Source organism: Prunus mume, linkage group LG2 (assembly GCF_029339155.1).
Source record: "Prunus mume cultivar Tortuosa linkage group LG2, ASM2933915v1, whole genome shotgun sequence".
Taxonomy (NCBI): domain Eukaryota; kingdom Viridiplantae; phylum Streptophyta; class Magnoliopsida; order Rosales; family Rosaceae; genus Prunus; species Prunus mume.
The window spans coordinates 13,309,820-13,327,246 of NC_142699.1; the positions used below are offsets into that span (position 1 = coordinate 13,309,820).

A 17,427-nucleotide genomic window follows, 5' to 3' on the forward strand; every position below is an offset into this window, starting at 1 on the left:
AATCTGCCAACAAATTACACAAGATTCTTAGATTTTCACTTCAGATTTAACAGATATTCAAAAACTCTTTGGTACATGTTTTTTCTCTGGTTGTATAAAATTTGGAAACCATTCAGATCCATTGAAACTCAATCTTCTTTGCTTCAATACCTTCCATACATTCATGATTTCTGAACAAAAATTTGTAAATTTTTGTGGGTTTTGACACCCGACAAACAAAACTTGTCTTTTTCTCAATAGGTGCGCAGTCACCCACCACCCACCCCCGCTACCAGATCCTGAACTCCCATCATATTTTCTAAATTTTTATATAAATTATTAAAATTATTATACTCATATATTTATATATAGACAAAACCTCCACTTATCAAAACAAACCCACCAGCCCAACTGGGTTCACTCACTCCAGTGGAATAACCAAAAAAAACAGCAAGCACCTTTGGAAAGAAAAAAAAAACCATATATTTGTTTCCAAGTTTTTTCAACAACCCAATTTGCTTTTCCTCTGTTTTTGCTTTCTGTGTTTTTGTTGCAAAAACAGAGTCTTTTGCTCTCATGGAACGTGCAAGGCGGCTGGCTAACCGGGCCTTCGTGAAGCGCTTGGTTTCAGATGCCAAGCAGTTTCGCCAGAATGAGACTGTGTTCAGCTCTTCAACATCCCCTGTCTTGTACACGCCTTCAAGGTACGTTTCTTCATTGTCTCCATGCTCTTTCATGCGCACAAGTAGCAGATCAGATTCATTAGCAGGCAAAAATGTGTCACATAATGTTGGTTATCGCACTGGGACACAAACAAGGTCGATTTCTGTTGATGCATTGAAAAACAGTGACACTTTTCCTCGCCGCCATAACTCAGCCACCCCAGATGAACAAACCAAAATGGCTGAGTTATGTGGGTTTGGTAGTCTTGATTCACTTATCGATGCCACCGTGCCCAAATCGATTCGACTCGAATCGATGAAGTTTACCAAGTTTGATGAAGGGTTAACTGAAAGCCAAATGCTTGAGCATATGCAGTATTTGGCTTCCAAGAATAAGATTTTCAAGTCTTTTATTGGGATGGGGTATTATAACACTTATGTCCCTCCTGTGATTTTGAGGAACATAATGGAAAACCCAGCTTGGTATACCCAGTACACTCCTTACCAGGCTGAGATTTCCCAAGGGAGGCTTGAGTCTTTGCTCAATTTCCAGACCCTGATCACTGACCTCACTGGCCTTCCCATGTCAAATGCTTCATTGCTTGATGAAGGAACCGCCGCTGCCGAGGCAATGGCGATGTGTAACAACATTCAAAAAGGGAAGAAGAAGACCTTTGTTATTGCTAACAACTGCCACCCCCAGACCATTGATATTTGTAAGACTAGAGCAGATGGTTTTGATCTTAAAGTTGTGACTGCGGATCTTAAGGATATTGATTACAAATCGGGTGATGTTTGTGGTGTTCTTGTTCAGTATCCGGGGACTGAGGGTGAGGTTTTGGATTATGGGGAGTTTATTAAGAATGCTCATGCTAATGGGGTTAAGGTTGTGATGGCAACTGATCTCTTAGCATTGACACTGTTGAAGCCTCCTGGTGAATTTGGGGCAGATATTGTTGTTGGCTCTGCACAGAGGTTTGGTGTTCCAATGGGTTATGGAGGTCCTCATGCAGCATTCCTGGCCACCTCCCAAGAGTACAAGAGGATGATGCCGGGAAGAATTATTGGTGTTAGTGTTGATTCTTCAGGGAAGCCTGCGCTGCGTATGGCGATGCAGACAAGGGAGCAACATATCAGGAGGGACAAGGCTACCAGCAACATTTGCACTGCTCAGGTTCGATACTATTCTTCATTTGATTTCTTTTATGATTTACTTTTTAGGGCTGAACTGATTTATGTTTTTTTTAATATTAAATATCGAAGGATAGAATTATTGACATGATTTCCTTAGCTTGGATAACCCAAAAACAGGGAATTACTGAGCAGGCCCCCTCATGTATTTCAATTTGATTTACTTGGCTTTGTTTGATTGGATATTGTGTTTATGTAGGCACTACTTGCAAACATGGCTGCCATGTATGCTGTTTATCATGGACCTGAAGGCCTTAAAACCATATCCCAAAGGGTTCATGGTCTTGCTGGGGCATTTGCAGTTGGATTGAAGAAACTTGGGACAGTGGAAGTTCAGGGCCTTCCCTTCTTTGACACTGTGAAGGTTAAGACTTCTGATGCACATGCCATTGCTGATGCTGCAATCAAGCATGGAATAAATTTGCGAGTAGTAGACACGAACACTGTAAGTTTGTTTGTATCTCCTGCGTCAATTATTCAACTAAAAGCTCTCTAGGGAGAGAGGAGGGAGTATATTGCTCTACTTTATCAGATTACTGAAGGATAACTCCTTGCAGATTACTGCTTCGTTCGATGAAACAACTACCTTGGAGGATGTTGATAAGCTTTTCAAAGTTTTTGCTTTGGGCAAGCCTGTGAGTATTTTCATGTCTTTATCATAAAGGTGATAGTTGAAATTGTTTATAAGTTGCATCCATCTAAGTGAGAATTTTGTTTGATTTTCAGGTTCCTTTCACTGCTGCATCTCTTGCACCAGAAGTTCAGCCTGCAATTCCTTCTGGGCTAACTAGGGAGAGCCCATATCTTACCCATCCAATCTTCAACTCGTATATCTCTTTCCTGATGATTTGAACTCTCACATTCTGCTATTTGGAAACTAGACTGACTTTCATTTGCTCTCTATTAGGTATCATACGGAGCACGAGTTGCTCAGATACATTCATAAGTTGCAATCAAAGGATCTCTCGCTATGCCACAGTATGATTCCATTGGGATCTTGCACAATGAAATTGAACGCAACAACTGAAATGATGCCAGTGACATGGCCTAGTTTTACTGACATTCACCCTTTCGCCCCTGCAGAACAGGCTGCGGGTTATCAGGTGGTTACAAATGTTTACTTACGAACAAATTTAACACAGTGGCAAATGTTTTTTTTCCTGAATTTCTTTTTATATGTTGCTTTCCTTCATACAACTAGTAACTTGATAGTGTTTGTTGTCAAATAATAAAATCCAGGAAATGTTCGAAGATTTGGGTGACCTATTGTGTACCCTCACTGGGTTTGACTCTTTTTCGTTGCAACCTAATGCTGGAGCTGCTGGAGAGTATGCTGGGCTGATGGTTATTCGGGCATATCATTTTGTATGGGGACCCTGAGCTTTTCTTGTTTCCCTCTTTCTAATATTTCTTAGCAAGCACTTTTCTGTAGAGCTTAAAAGAAAAACTTTAACTTAAGGTCTTCGAGGTTATGACCTAAAGGTTTATTCTTGTTACTAATCATGCTGAACCGTTCACCGAATACCCACTGCAGGCAAGAGGGGATCACCACCGCAATGTGTGCATTATACCTGTTTCGGCACACGGTACCAATCCTGCTAGTGCTGCAATGTGTGGAATGAAAATTGTCCCTGTTGGAACTGATGCGAAGGGAAACATCAACATTGAAGAGCTGAGGAAGGCTGCTGAAGCAAACAAGGATAACCTATCAGCTCTTATGGTAAGCATCCTATGTTATAAGAGGTTTAAATTATTTGAAATGTTCAAAGATGGAGAACTTATGCAACATCGACAGACATTTGATCATATTTCGAATTATAGGTGACATATCCGTCAACTCATGGAGTGTATGAAGAAGGTATCGATGAGATATGTAAGATAATCCATGATAATGGAGGTCAAGTATACATGGATGGGGCTAACATGAATGCACAGGTCTGTATTCTCCTACATTACTCCCCTTTTTGGCTCCATGCTTTATAGTTTTGTGCTAGAAATTTAAATTCAAATAGTTTCTGGGCTGCAGGTTGTTGGCTGAGTGTGTTGGTATTAAAATTTCAAATTCATCTACATTTCTGCATGGGCATTCCATTGTGATTGGTTTTTAACTAGTAATTTATTGAACATCTTACTGTTGCCTGTACATAAATTATGTTTATTTTTGTAGATAGTTGTAATTCAGGCTCAATTTTTCATGTTCAATCTGACGAAGCTTTTCGTCCTTGCAGGTTGGTCTGACAAGCCCAGGTTGGATTGGAGCTGATGTTTGCCATCTCAATCTCCACAAAACATTTTGCATTCCACATGGAGGTGGTGGTCCTGGCATGGGTCCTATTGGTGTGAAGAAACACTTGGCGCCATTCTTGCCGTCTCATCCTGTGGTAATTTACTCTTTACATTGAAGGTTTCATGTGATTCTGCAAATTATTGCTTTGTTCATGTTTGTTTTGAACTTGAGATGTGTAAATGGAGGCAGTATCTTTTCATATCTTTCCAACTTTTTGTGATTTATTACATGCTGGATTTGTAAGCTTTTTGACATCGTATTGAAGGTACCTACCGGTGGCTTACCTGCTCCAGACAAGTCTCAGCCACTTGGTACCATCTCTGCAGCACCTTGGGGTTCTGCACTTATTTTGCCCATATCTTATACTTACATAGCCATGATGGGGTCCAAGGGGCTCACCGATGCATCAAAGATAGCAATTCTAAACGCAAACTACATGGCCAAACGCTTGGAGGTTCCTACTTCTTCCTTCACTGTTGTTTTTGCTTTACAGTTTGAGCTAATGAGGTTATATTTGCTCTGTTTTCTCATGTTGTCTATGTTAATTTCTTACAGGATTATTACCCCATTCTATTCCGTGGTGTCAATGGAACTGTTGCCCACGAATTCATTGTTGACTTGAGAGGCTTTAAGGTATGTTCTTAACACGTGTTTCGATTTAGCCGCTTGTTTCTTACATTCTCTGTCTAATTGAACTCTGATTTTTTTTTCTTTTCCTTGTAGCATACTGCTGGGATAGAGCCTGAAGATGTTGCTAAGCGTCTTATGGACTACGGATTCCATGGACCAACAATGTCATGGCCAGTTCCTGGTACTCTCATGATCGAACCAACAGAAAGTGAAAGCAAGGTACAACCCCCACAGAAAGATTTTCTATTTTTCTATTTTTGGGTACTGTTTTTCTTTGGGTTAAGTAACTCGATGTTTCTTGCAGGCTGAGTTAGACAGGTTTTGCGATGCTCTTATTTCCATTAGAGAAGAGATTGCTGAGATTGAGAAAGGAAAAGCTGATCTCCACAACAATGTCCTCAAGGTAAAAACACTCATTTCTTCTGACGGTGAAAGCAAATTGCAAGTTAAATTGTTCAATACTTATAAAACAAGTTATGAACCTTTCTGCAGGGAGCTCCTCACCCACCATCTCTGCTTATGGGAGATACATGGACTAAGCCATATTCCCGGGAATACGCAGCCTTCCCCGCTTCGTGGCTCCGTTCAGCAAAGTTCTGGCCTACTACTGGTATGCTATTTACACCCCAAATAAAAAACTTGAATGGCATGCATTTTGGTGTTGTTCTGATTGCTTTTACTGACAACTAAATTTTGTTGACTGTTGCATCAGGACGTGTTGACAATGTGTATGGTGATCGCAACCTCATCTGCACCCTTCAACTGGCATCACAGGCGGTGGAAGAACAAGCGGCAGCCACTGCTTAGTCTTCAGCTCTGTGCCTTTGAACTCAACACAAAGTCTGGTCATGGATATGTCTGAAGTCATCATTTCTTCTTCTTCTTCTTCTTCTTCTTCTCCTTCTCCACGTTGTGTATATTCATCCATATTCATACAGCCCTTTATATCTCTGGTGACAATCATTTCCTATTTATGATGTTGACGATTAGATTTTCTAATAATAACTTGTTGCTGATTGCAACTCAGATGTTGTAATTATTATTGCTTCTTTTTTATATATTTTTCCTTCATTAGGGTCTTAGCTGGGATTATACATTTTCATGTTTTACCTTTTTCCTTTTTTTTTTTTTTTTTTTTAGTTTCACTAAAACACCCAAAATGGGGGTTGAAATTATAAAAAAACTCAAGCATTATTGAAACTAAGTTGATTTAAACATATATTAGGATTGGGTTTATTTAAATTTGTAAAAGATTTAAACATAATTGGGAAAAATAAATCATAAGAAATGCATCTCTTTGTGTCTGTTATTGTGGAAATTCGTGGATGGATAAATACGACGCAGTCAAAGTTTTATCTTCTATAATATGAGGCTAATCCAATTCATTGACAGTTGTGTTATACTTTGATGTGACAGGCAATGCCAATATGCCACATTTACATTTTAAGTAAAGAAAGTATTGTTCCTTTATCCCCTTATCTACATTTGAACTTGGATGCAAATAGACGAACTCCTCTCACCAACAGATCTAACTAATATTTTCATTTTTATTTTATTAAAACACAATACAAAAAGACTTTTTTTAAAGAATTCCAACGATATAAGGAAGACTTTATTAATCATTAAAAAAAAACACGGGTGAACATAAGGCCTAACCTCGATTACAACCATCAATAATCGAAGAGTCCTACAAAAAGGTCAAGGGCTCCTCAAACCATTCAAACCTATCAATACTAAGAAGCAAAGCCTATGCGTGACCTCATTAGCATGTCGACATATGAGCACAAAAGTAGTCTCTATCAAACTCTTACTCATCGCCTGAACGTCCTCAATGATGACTCCATGATTAGATAACACGAGAAGGCTTAAAATAAGTAAGATTGCTGTTAAATAAACTATCCACAAAATAATAATTTTTATATTTTAAAAAAATATATATATATTTTTTTAGAGATATTTAGTCAGATACTTATTTTTAGCATTAATGATATAGATAAACCATAACACCATTTACTTTCTATACCTGTTTTGGGTTTTTTTTTATGAGGTTTTGAAGTTGGGCTTGTTTTAAGAAATCAATGGTAATTTTGTAATTTATAAGAAATTAAAAGCATTTTTATTATGTTGTAAATGAGTTTTGAGTGTGTTTATAAAGTTCATTTCATATAATATTTTTTTTATAATTTAGACCTTTATATTTGGTATAATATTAAATTTCTCCTATTTTCTTGAATTACTTTCCTTATTAGGGTGCATTCCATTTTCTTTTCCTTTTTTTAGAAGGCAATATTCTTAGATTTCTTATTCGGAAACAAAACGAAAAATGAAGATAATATTGATTATAGACCATAACTTTGGAATAGGCTCCGGGCTTTCTACACGGGCCTTGGCGTATGGTGATCGCCGATCGGTGTCCAAAACAGACCCATACCAAAAAAAAAAAACAAAACCAGTCCTTTAAAAGCTCTAAACAAATCCGTACGACTTATATATATATATCTTTAAAGATAGAGTGGGCCCCACCTCCAGGGTCCAACAAAATTATTTAAAATAATAAAATAATAAATGACAATGGATAAATAAAATACTATTCCCACTAGGCACTACGCTGAGGTTGCGTGCGATATTTTTTTTTAAACAAAGGAAACCACCCCAAAAAGAAAAAAAAAAAAAAAAAAGAATGCTGAAGTCAAATTTGTTTTTTCAGCCCCTTGCTCTTTTTTATAGTCATAATTAATTACCATCAAAACGAAGCAAGATGTATAATTTGCATGATTAACTTTCTAATTGTTGTTTATATTTATGTTGGTTTACGTTCTCTCTTTGTCTATCTATTGCCATTGGTACCTCATTTTGCACATTGCTGAGTTCAACGTGGATCCCATACAACGAACGTACCAACGTAATGCTGCACCCTCCATTGCTCCATCCACCACATTGTGAATGAATTTCAAATCATTTGCTTTTGACCATCGCATTGCCTCTTTCCAACCGTAGAAACATCTCTGATCATGATACCAACACATGTTTCGGTATAAATCTCTCACGCAATCTTTTTGTCTGTTTAGTAACATCTTTGTTTTTATTTTTATGCGAGAAATTAAATATAAATGAAAAACAACGAAAAATGACAAGATTGATGATAAATTTGAAAATTTCTAGAACATAGTAGTCGATGCAGCCACCACTCAAAGAAGTGGGGTAGGGCTACTATATCAAGACATTCTTGATAAATGTGAAGGATACCACCAAACGGCTTTTTATATATTTAATTCCTCAACATTAATAAACATCTACAAATTCGCCTAGATTATACAATCGTGTGATGTCTATATCATAAATGTGAAATCAACGCAACATAAAATGATACTGGTGAATCCCACCACACTTCTTTTTTATCTTTTTCACACCTCAACCTCAACATACACTACAAAACGCATCTATGAGTTATAATTGTCGTATTCTCAATATGATTGTGTTAAAAGTTGTCGAACTCTCTGAACATCACAATATCTATATAATAAATACATAATCAACATAGGAAAAGAATAGCAATGAGTCTTACCACACTACTCTTCATCTTTTTTAACACCTAAAATTGTGTTATGGCTATCAAACTCTCTTAACATCGCAACATTTAGATCATAAATACATAATCAACATAGGAAAATGATATTGATGAGCCTCATCGCACTTCTCTTTATATTTTTCACACCTCAACTTCAAAAAACAATGATGAATACCTATACGAGTTACATTTGTTGTATTCTTAATAGAATTGTGTTACAAACGTAAATGCTTAGCTCTTCATCATCCTAATCACTAGTTGATATTTGGGAATGGAATGGAGTGAAGCCCATTTATAAAAGGCAATGCCATTTTGGTCATAGAGAGCCATAACACCACCATCATCATCACAATCCCAACCGTTGGATATCTAACATTTCCACCTGAAAAATGCATCATACGTACTCAACGGTAAAGATTGGGTGAAGTCCATAGTAAAGACGTGTGGATGAGCGTACGAACACAGTAGTGGGAGTCCTTCACTTGACTTGGGGGTGAGGAAATATAAACAAATTGTAGAAATTGTTTATTGGTTTTATGGGTTTTTATTAAGCGTGTTGGAGGGAATGAGAGAAAGGGTGAGCGGTTAATCGAAGTCTCTCTCTAAGTGGTGGTAGCTTGACGAAGAAGGGTGCACAGGTTAAGCGAATCTGCTTTGTTTTCTAGTGGGCGTAGTTTAATCCAGTAGACAGAGAGAGGAAGAGAGAGACAGAAGGATTTCATAATTTCCATTGATGATCGATGTCGAAGATGAAGCACCTACTAAGAAAGCTTCACATCGGTGGAGGACTCAATGAGCACCAAAGACTGGCCGAGACCCGACCCGAGACGAGTCCGAGCACGAATCTCAACCCGACCGCTTCTTCGCCGGCGTCGTCCACGGGTTCGGCTACAATGGGGAGAATCACGGCCGTTGAATCGGTGAGTGATCGGACGGCTGGGGACGGTGGTAGCGGTGGGGGCGTGGATTACAATTTCTTGGAGGAGGAGTTTCAGGTCCAGTTGGCCTTAGCGATCAGCGCTTCGGATCCCGATTCGCGCGACGACCCCGATTCGGCTCAGATCGACGCCGCCAAGCGGATTAGCCTCGGCTGCCCGGCTACCGTCACCGACACTCAAGGCCCCTTCGAGATTCTCTCACTTCGCTATTGGGTGCGTTTTTCTAATAGAAATATTTCTAGGGTTAATCATTTTCCCGCATTTACGACTTAATCTGAGCCAATTGGAGTGGATTAGGTTTTCTGCGAACTTTGAATATTGTTCGTTGTGTTTGTATGGTATGGTAATTTGCATTTCGTTTCTTGGATCATTTTCTAACCATAGGGCGATGATAAAGGTGTGAGGATTATCTTAAAGAGGTTTGATAGCTGAATTATCGATTGTTTGTATTGCTTACGGTGCCATTTTCTTAACAATTTCATGTTGAATCATTGTGCCAGTTATGTTAGGCAGGTGCTTCTTGTTAGTTCGGTACCAAAAAATTTGTGAGCCGTAAGAGTAGTGCATTGGTTCAAGGATAATTATTGGTTTCATTTTGCAATTACAATTACTTTCCAACCTTATCTGAATCACGTTCCTTCGGTTTTATTTTTCTTCTTTGCGTCTTAAGTTTGAATTTGATGCGGTATAGTTCTTTAATATTGTCAATTCCGATGAAATTAGCTTCTTAACTAATTTTTATAACATGCAGAGCCAGAATGTTGTAGATTACAATGAAAAAGTGGTCGATGGATTTTATGACGTGTATGGAATGACCTCAAATTCTCTTAGACAAGGGAAGATGCCATTGTTGGTGGATCTTCAAGCTGTGTCTGTTTCAGATAATGTTGATTATGATGTCATATTAGTTAACCGGTTGGTGGATCCTGAACTGCAACAACTGGAGAAAAGAGCATACGCTGTATCTCTAGAGTCACGGATTTCTCAACATGGTGTCCTTTTAAGTGGATTAATTCAGAAAATTGCTGATATTGTTGTTGACAGAATGGGTGGTCCAGTTGGGGATGCTGATGAAATTTTGAGAAGGTGGAAAGTGAGGAGGTACGAGTTACGGAGTTCGATGAAGACTATCATTCTTCCCCTTGGACTTATTGATGTTGGACTTTCACGCCACAGGGCGCTGCTCTTTAAGGTTGTGACAGTTTTTTTACTACCTTATTTGTCAAACTGAATCATAGACAAAACATTGTGCACCATGTAACTTACTAACATCTTCATTGCTTTTCTCAAAATCCTTCTCTCATTCTATTGCCCTTTCAATTGCTTTTCTGGTGTTAATTGTTTCATACCTTTGGTTCTAGGTACTGGCTGATAGGATAAATCTTCCATGTATGCTGGTCAAAGGTAGCTACTACACTGGTACTGATGATGGAGCTGTAAACTTGATTAAAATTGATAGTGGAAGGTAATGGCCACCAATTCTAAATTTCTATGTTTATGCATAATTTTCTGATAACTTCAATCCAGTAAATCCTGTGATGTAGTAACTTTTTTGTGCCTTATGCTTGTCGCTGAATTGTTACTTTAGCATAATGTCATGCTGTGTCAAATGGGATTGCAGATAGTGATGGTCAAGTTTGTAGGGTAGTTTATGAGGGTTTGGATGATCAGATGTGGTGGGGGTGCCATAGGTAAGGGGAGCAACATAGATGTGGGCTGTAAGCTCAATTTGTAGCCACAATGATTTATTGAGCACAGCTCTTATTCCGAAAATTGGAAATCCAGATGCTTAAAGAACACCGTGTCCAACGTTCATATGAGATGTTTTTTCGTTATTCAAAATGTACTTATGTCAAGAGGCTGATACAAAATTAGAATATTTTTGGTTGCTTTCTATATGAAGTGCTTTGATATGTGAATGAAATTTGAAAATTATATCCATACATATATGTGATTTTCATATATTCTCTGCAGGTCCTTTGGTTTCAGATGCCTCTCTAATTTTAAGCTGTTTTAACTTTCTATCATGTTTAAGTAAGGATATTAGAATTAAAGGTTCATGATATTTGTTTTCTGCTTTGCTCCTAAAATTCTGTGCACATTTTCCATCTAAGGTGAATTGGTGCAAGCCGGAAGATATCCTGGAACTATTACCGATGATTAATGGGGTTGTTTCTCTGTGCAGTGAATATATTATTGATCTGATGGGTGCTCCTGGAACGCTAATTCCTGCTGAGGTGCCCAGTAGCCAGCTACCAAATTCTTTCTTTGCCATAAGGAGCTTTCAAGATGCCACCGAATTGCCCAAAGATATGTATTTGTTGCAAGCTGAAGGCACTGGAACGTTGGCAGTTCCACCTGATCTTGACAGACTTTCTAGAGTTGGCAGCTCACAGTCAGAAGAAGCATCATATGTAGGTGTTCAAACAAAAAATGATAGAAGCGTTGTTGAAGAAAATCAAACTGAGAGTTTGAGAAGTGAGATTGGGACTCCTCTTAGATCACTTCGTAAATCATGTGAAAGTTCATCAGGCACATCTGAGAAAGCCACATCTGCGCAAAAAAGGAAAGTGAAAAATGTGTCAAAGTATGTCATCAGTGCAGCAAAGAACCCAGAATTTGCACAGAAACTACATGCTGTATTGTTGGAGAGTGGTGCATCACCTCCCCCAGATTTATTTTCAGATATGAATCCTCAATATCTGGATGAAGCTAAATTGCTTGATCAAATCCATGCAAATGGGAAACTTGTAGATGATGGGATTCATAATTATCTGGTTCAGTTATTATCAGGCAACGAGCAATCCACTCAAGCTGCTGCTGCAGTGAGCTATGACAATTTTGATAACTTTCTAAAACAATCTGCCTTGGACTTAGCAGAGCAACGAAATGAATTGGAGACAAACAATTTTTCTCTTCCCTCTGATACTGTTGATGAGGGATTTGTAATTGTTTCTGGTGGAACTAGTGAAATGACCCAGATCGGTGCTAAAAGTTCAGATCCTGTTCTTGTTAGTCCCCTAGGAATGGATTCAGAAGCTTTTCATGAGGATAAAAGCCATGAACTTTCCTTATCTAAACCAATAGAAACAGCCAATAGTGGCCTGTGTACTAGTTGCGATAGTCACTATGAGAGGTACCCAGCACTGGGAGAAGTTGCAGAGTGGGAAATTTTATGGGAGGATCTTCAGATTGGTGAGCGCATTGGCATTGGTAAGCACCCATCTGTTGCTTAAATTTGGTATATGTTTTAGAAACAGGCTCACAATATTTCCTCTCTGGTAGGTTCATATGGTGAGGTATATCATGCAGATTGGAATGGCACTGTAAGTGTTCTTTCCAACACTAATAGTCATTTGTCGTATTCCTTTTCCTTGGCTATACATACAAAGTTACTTAGCATGTAATATTTTGTTGATCCTTTGATTTAAAGAAATGCTAATATTTGCAACAATTTGATAAATGCTTTTAAACTCTCTTTAGATACTTTAAAATTTATATCAGCATATTGGTTGCATTTTTCTTATTGGTTTTCTTGTTGAAGTAGAAGTGCCAGTTGTTGACATGGTTTGGAATTTCTTTGATATCCTCAAAATTTCTCTCCTTGACAAGCACTAATAGTAGATAAAACATTTCCCAATTTTTTTAATCATATTTCACTCAAAGTTTCTCTCAACATCAATATTTTGTCAATATTTTGTTGATAGTTTCTGTACTTTCAACGATGATACTTTCGTTAACATCAATATTTGATATGCTGTTTTTTATTGGCATATGTTGGTTTTTGATGATGGCATGAGGCTTCTTGTGGTAATTCTGACTGCTATCATTACAAATTGTTTATCGGTCTGTGTTGACTTTTTGCATGACAGGAAGTAGCTGTGAAAAAATTTTTGGATCAAGATTTTTCTGGTGATGCTTTAGTTCAGTTTAAATGTGAAGTAAGCATCAAGACTTGAGTTTGTATATCATATTTGTCGATTATATATAAGCATAAAATTCAAATTCATTGGTTTTGTATTAATTATAGTTGATTTTTGGTGTTTGTTCATGCAGGTAGAAATTATGTTAAGACTTAGACATCCCAATGTTGTCCTTTTCATGGGGGCAGTTACTCGCCCTCCCCATTTCTCTATCCTGACAGAGTATCTTCCCAGGTTGATTTCCTTATTACTTGTCCTTTATCAGATTTGTTATATTTCTGAAATTGAATGACCATATGTAATTTAAATCATATAAAGTAATAAAGTAGAAGGAAAAAAAAAACTGATGTGTATGCATGCGGTCCAAGATAACTAGGAAAGCCTGTAACTAGGCAAAAATAGGTCTATCAAGCAAAAAATTCCTTTACGGGGGCAGGAACATCATCCAACCAACTAGACATCCACAACCATGTTTCCTTGACATTGAGTCATTAGTTATCTGTTTAATCTTATTCTCTTGTTTTGTTCCTTAATCATTCACTTGATACACAGGGGGAGTTTATATAGATTGCTGCATCGTCCCAATTCTCAACTTGATGAAAAGAGGCGAATGCGAATGGCTTTTGATGTGGTAAAACATATTTTTTTTCTCATTTCTTTGTAGTTTTTCCTTTCTGGTTTCTTTTTGATTTCTTAATCAGTGCTCCCTTAATTTATGCAGGCCAAAGGAATGAATTACCTGCATACTAGCCATCCTACTGTTGTGCATCGAGACCTGAAGTCTCCAAATCTCCTTGTTGATAAGAATTGGAATGTGAAGGTCAACTCAAAACCACCACTTGCGTTTTAAGTTCTTCCCTGATAATGCTTTTTTTATCATTTATATTTTTTCCTCTTTCAATCTAGATAGATTGATATTAATATCTCTATTGGTGAGAGAAAAATTGATTATTCTTTCTCAAACATCTTGTTTATATTGTGGTGCAGGTTTGTGACTTTGGGTTGTCACGTACAAAGCACCATACTTTTCTGTCTTCGAAGTCTACTGCTGGGACGGTAATATTTGTTCAATGTGAATCTTGAAAACAAAGTTGAATACCCTATCATATGATCAATATCTCATAAAAAGGATTTTTTACAAGAATAGAAACTTAAGTACCCTTTTGTTTTATGTACTCATTGCATACTATTGGAGTGCAGCCCGAGTGGATGGCACCGGAAGTTTTAAGGAATGAACCAGCTAATGAGAAGTAGGTTGCCGGAAGGTGGATGCATTTTGGGAATTTTACATTCTGGAGGTTACCATTACAATAAGCTTTGCTTGTTGCTTGCTTGCAGGTGTGATGTGTACAGTTTTGGTGTCATCTTATGGGAACTGGCTACTTGCTGCGTCCCATGGAAAGGATTGAATCCAATGCAGGTTGTAGGAGCGGTTGGATTCCAAAATAGGCGTCTTGAAATTCCAGAGGACATGGATCCAGTGGTTGCTGAGATAATACGTGATTGTTGGCAAAGGTAAGTTCTACACTCTTTAGACAAAAATAGGGAGTCTGTAGAGAGCCAAGTTTCTTAGAAATTGAACCTGAACAGCTTGACTTATACCATAATTGAGCTTGGCTAATCCAGATTTGCTCCATTTGCAGAGAGCCAAATCTACGGCCTTCGTTCTCGCAACTCATGGTCCGTCTCCGACGTCTTCAACGCCTTATTGGAAGAACAAACTCTACAAATCAAACGACTGAATAACCCCAAAAAAGAAAAACTTTACCGTGTTAATAATTGAAGTTGAAGTTGTTCCTTGTCTCGAAGAGCGAGGGCAGCATATAAGTTTTTGTCTTCAATGCAAGAAGGAAAAAGAGAATGCTGGATTTGGAAGTGTTGGCTCAGTCAAAGTGGGGGCTCAGCACAACCTATACGGAACAGAAGAGTGGAAAACCCTCCTAAATTATTAGACTGCATAAGAAGGGCAGTGGAGGTCCCATTGAAGACCAGTCTCTCTAGTAGTAGTAATAGTAGGTTGTATCAAATCTGCATGTAAGAAAAAAAAAAATTGTAGAAAAAAGAAGAAAAAACTGAAAAAGAAAGGAAGAAAGAAACTAATAATTCTTAATTCTGCTACTGTGGAGATCTCATTTGGGAATTGTAAACATCTGATCTCTGCATATGTTATTGTGAAACGAGTAAATACATTTGGAGGAAGAAAGAAGAAAGAGGAAGAATTTATGTGCAATCCGGAACTAACATTATTTGTCATTGTACGCCCTTTAAATAAACTTCAATTTAAATCAAAATAATAACCCCAATATTTCTATAAAAAAATTAAATAATAAAAATATCTCTGAATTGGATTGAGAGAGAGAGCAAGAGGCCAATAACGGCTCAGAGTTTCAGAGCAGAGAGATCATCGCACAGTGCCGCCATGGCCTCTGCTGTTCTGTACACATCACCAAAACCACCTCCCTGACTCTCCTCTTTCCCTCCGCACCAATCATTTCAACTCCAAGCTTCAGGTATCACCGCCGCCACTGGAGTAGAATTCCCAAAATACCCTTGTCGTCCTCGTTCAGAAACGGAAGCAACAGCCCGGCGGAAACAGGGTGCCCTGTGCCGCCGGAGCAGCAGCCTATAAACGAGTACCAGAATCTGTCGACCTCCTTTCCCTTCTCCTGGGCCTCCGGCGACCTTATAGAGTACTGCTCTCGACTGATTGCAACTGGGTCTTCTTTTGCTCTGCTTGTTGGCCTCCCGGTTGCCTCGGTCGGTGCCTTGGGCGCCCAATCGGAGCCTTTGAAGCAGTCTCTGTACGTAGTTTCAAGTGGGTTTCTTGTGGTCACTCTTGCCGTCGTGAGGATGTACCTGGGTTGGGCTTATGTGGGCAATCGCTTGCTTAGCGCCACTGTTGAATGTAATTGCTCTGTTTCTCTCTGTGTTTCAACTGTGTTCTTGATTTTGAATCATTGACTGATATTGAGTTGCTGATGGGGTTTTCTGCTCTTCTTCTTTCTGGTTACAGATGAAGAGACTGGATGGTACGATGGCCAGGTAAATAGATTTTTTTAAGCCTGCCTTTGTAGAATCAGAAATGCAATTTCTTTTAAAAGTTGGAAGTTTGGCTTTTCAAAGTTAAGGCCTGCATGAGATTTCCTTGGCAGATGTGGGTGAAGACTGCCGAAGTTTTGGCTCGTGACCGGCTACTTGGTTCATTTTCTGTGAGTGATTGACATTACACAGATAGATTGATTTCTTTATTTTTTTTCCAGAAAATGAAAATCAGAGCTTGTTGCTGACAAAACATCCTTTTTTTGGAGAAGAAAATGACTGGATGGTTGTTTTGCCTTGATTTTGTTCAACAGGTTAAGCCTGTGCTGGGCAGATTGAAGGTCACACTGGTATGCCTTGCGGCAGCCATACTTTCATGCGTTGTGCTCCTCATTTCCATTGATGGAGGAGGCCAAACTGAAGAAGCTGGCAATAGGGTTATACATGGAGTTTACAGTGACGAATCTGCAAGATCATTCGAGCCTGACGCCTTCTGTGGCGAAGCTGGCCTTCCCTAATTCTTAGCCATTCAACAACTGCAACGCGATATGTATATGCTCTGTCCATAGTTAGTGATAAACAAGTCAAAAGGTATAGGACGAGAATTTGTATGTGTTTTGCCTCTCTCTCTTGATGATTTGTATTTAAATTAGCGTAGCTTTTATATGTAATATAATTAGAATTATCCTTCAAATAAATATATTTCCTTGTTAGGCAAACTGCTACTTGTAAACATGCCCTCAATTCTTGGGGAAACGAAAACCAACTTTTACATTAGTATGCATAATGGCTTATTCCGCACCCAAGCTTAAAGTTCAACTTTTGAGAACTTGGTCCCAAAAAGAAGCTTCTCACAAGAATGGAGTTGGGTAACCTAAATTACCAAGTATTCTCATTTCTAGTGTCGGTGCCACCCAAATGGTTGGAAATCTACCATCCCCACCAATCGAGGAGGCCCTACCTCAAGGCTGGCTGGTGGTTGGTATTGTCCTCCCAAAAGTTCATCAAAATAAGATGACATTGAGTTTGACTATCACCATCGTGAAGATTGTTGCCCCTCAACATTTGATATCAACCTGTACGACAATGAAAGATATTCGAAAATCCATGTAACAGTAAATTTAAAAGTTACTCTTTCGCTATAAAATTCTGTGATGCTTTAAAGAAACATGCGTCGTCTATGAAATTTGAACTCGTAGTCTCCTCTAGC

At 38.4% G+C, this 17,427-nt stretch overlaps 3 protein-coding genes across 3 annotated transcripts; all 3 read left to right on the forward strand.

The window, feature by feature from the left end:
* The first annotated feature begins 405 nt into the window (after positions 1 to 405).
* LOC103320553 (glycine dehydrogenase (decarboxylating), mitochondrial) lies at positions 406 to 5,831 on the forward strand. The gene is made up of 15 exons (XM_089045022.1): positions 406 to 1,815; positions 2,032 to 2,277; positions 2,390 to 2,467; positions 2,559 to 2,659; positions 2,740 to 2,935; positions 3,072 to 3,197; positions 3,367 to 3,552; positions 3,654 to 3,767; positions 4,061 to 4,213; positions 4,385 to 4,573; positions 4,675 to 4,752; positions 4,843 to 4,968; positions 5,054 to 5,152; positions 5,242 to 5,359; positions 5,462 to 5,831. Exons 1-15 carry the CDS (start codon positions 556 to 558, stop codon positions 5,554 to 5,556), a joined length of 3,165 nt encoding a protein of 1,054 aa, XP_088901148.1. The 5' UTR covers positions 406 to 555; the 3' UTR covers positions 5,557 to 5,831.
* A 3,011-nt stretch (positions 5,832 to 8,842) lies between these two features.
* Positions 8,843 to 15,408, forward strand: LOC103320552 (Protein kinase superfamily protein). Its single transcript, XM_008222249.2, has 13 exons — positions 8,843 to 9,468; positions 10,007 to 10,447; positions 10,617 to 10,720; positions 11,441 to 12,468; positions 12,541 to 12,581; positions 13,128 to 13,196; positions 13,312 to 13,412; positions 13,731 to 13,809; positions 13,900 to 13,998; positions 14,166 to 14,234; positions 14,379 to 14,428; positions 14,517 to 14,693; positions 14,822 to 15,408. Exons 1-13 carry the CDS (start codon positions 9,058 to 9,060, stop codon positions 14,922 to 14,924), a joined length of 2,772 nt encoding a protein of 923 aa, XP_008220471.2. The 5' UTR covers positions 8,843 to 9,057; the 3' UTR covers positions 14,925 to 15,408.
* Positions 15,401 to 16,936, forward strand: LOC103320609 (uncharacterized protein ycf36). Its single transcript, XM_008222319.3, has 5 exons — positions 15,401 to 15,433; positions 15,534 to 16,083; positions 16,192 to 16,220; positions 16,331 to 16,387; positions 16,532 to 16,936. The coding sequence occupies exons 1-5, from the start codon at positions 15,401 to 15,403 to the stop codon at positions 16,733 to 16,735; spliced, it is 873 nt and encodes a 290-aa protein (XP_008220541.3). The 3' UTR covers positions 16,736 to 16,936.
* Positions 16,937 to 17,427: the final 491 nt, after the last annotated feature.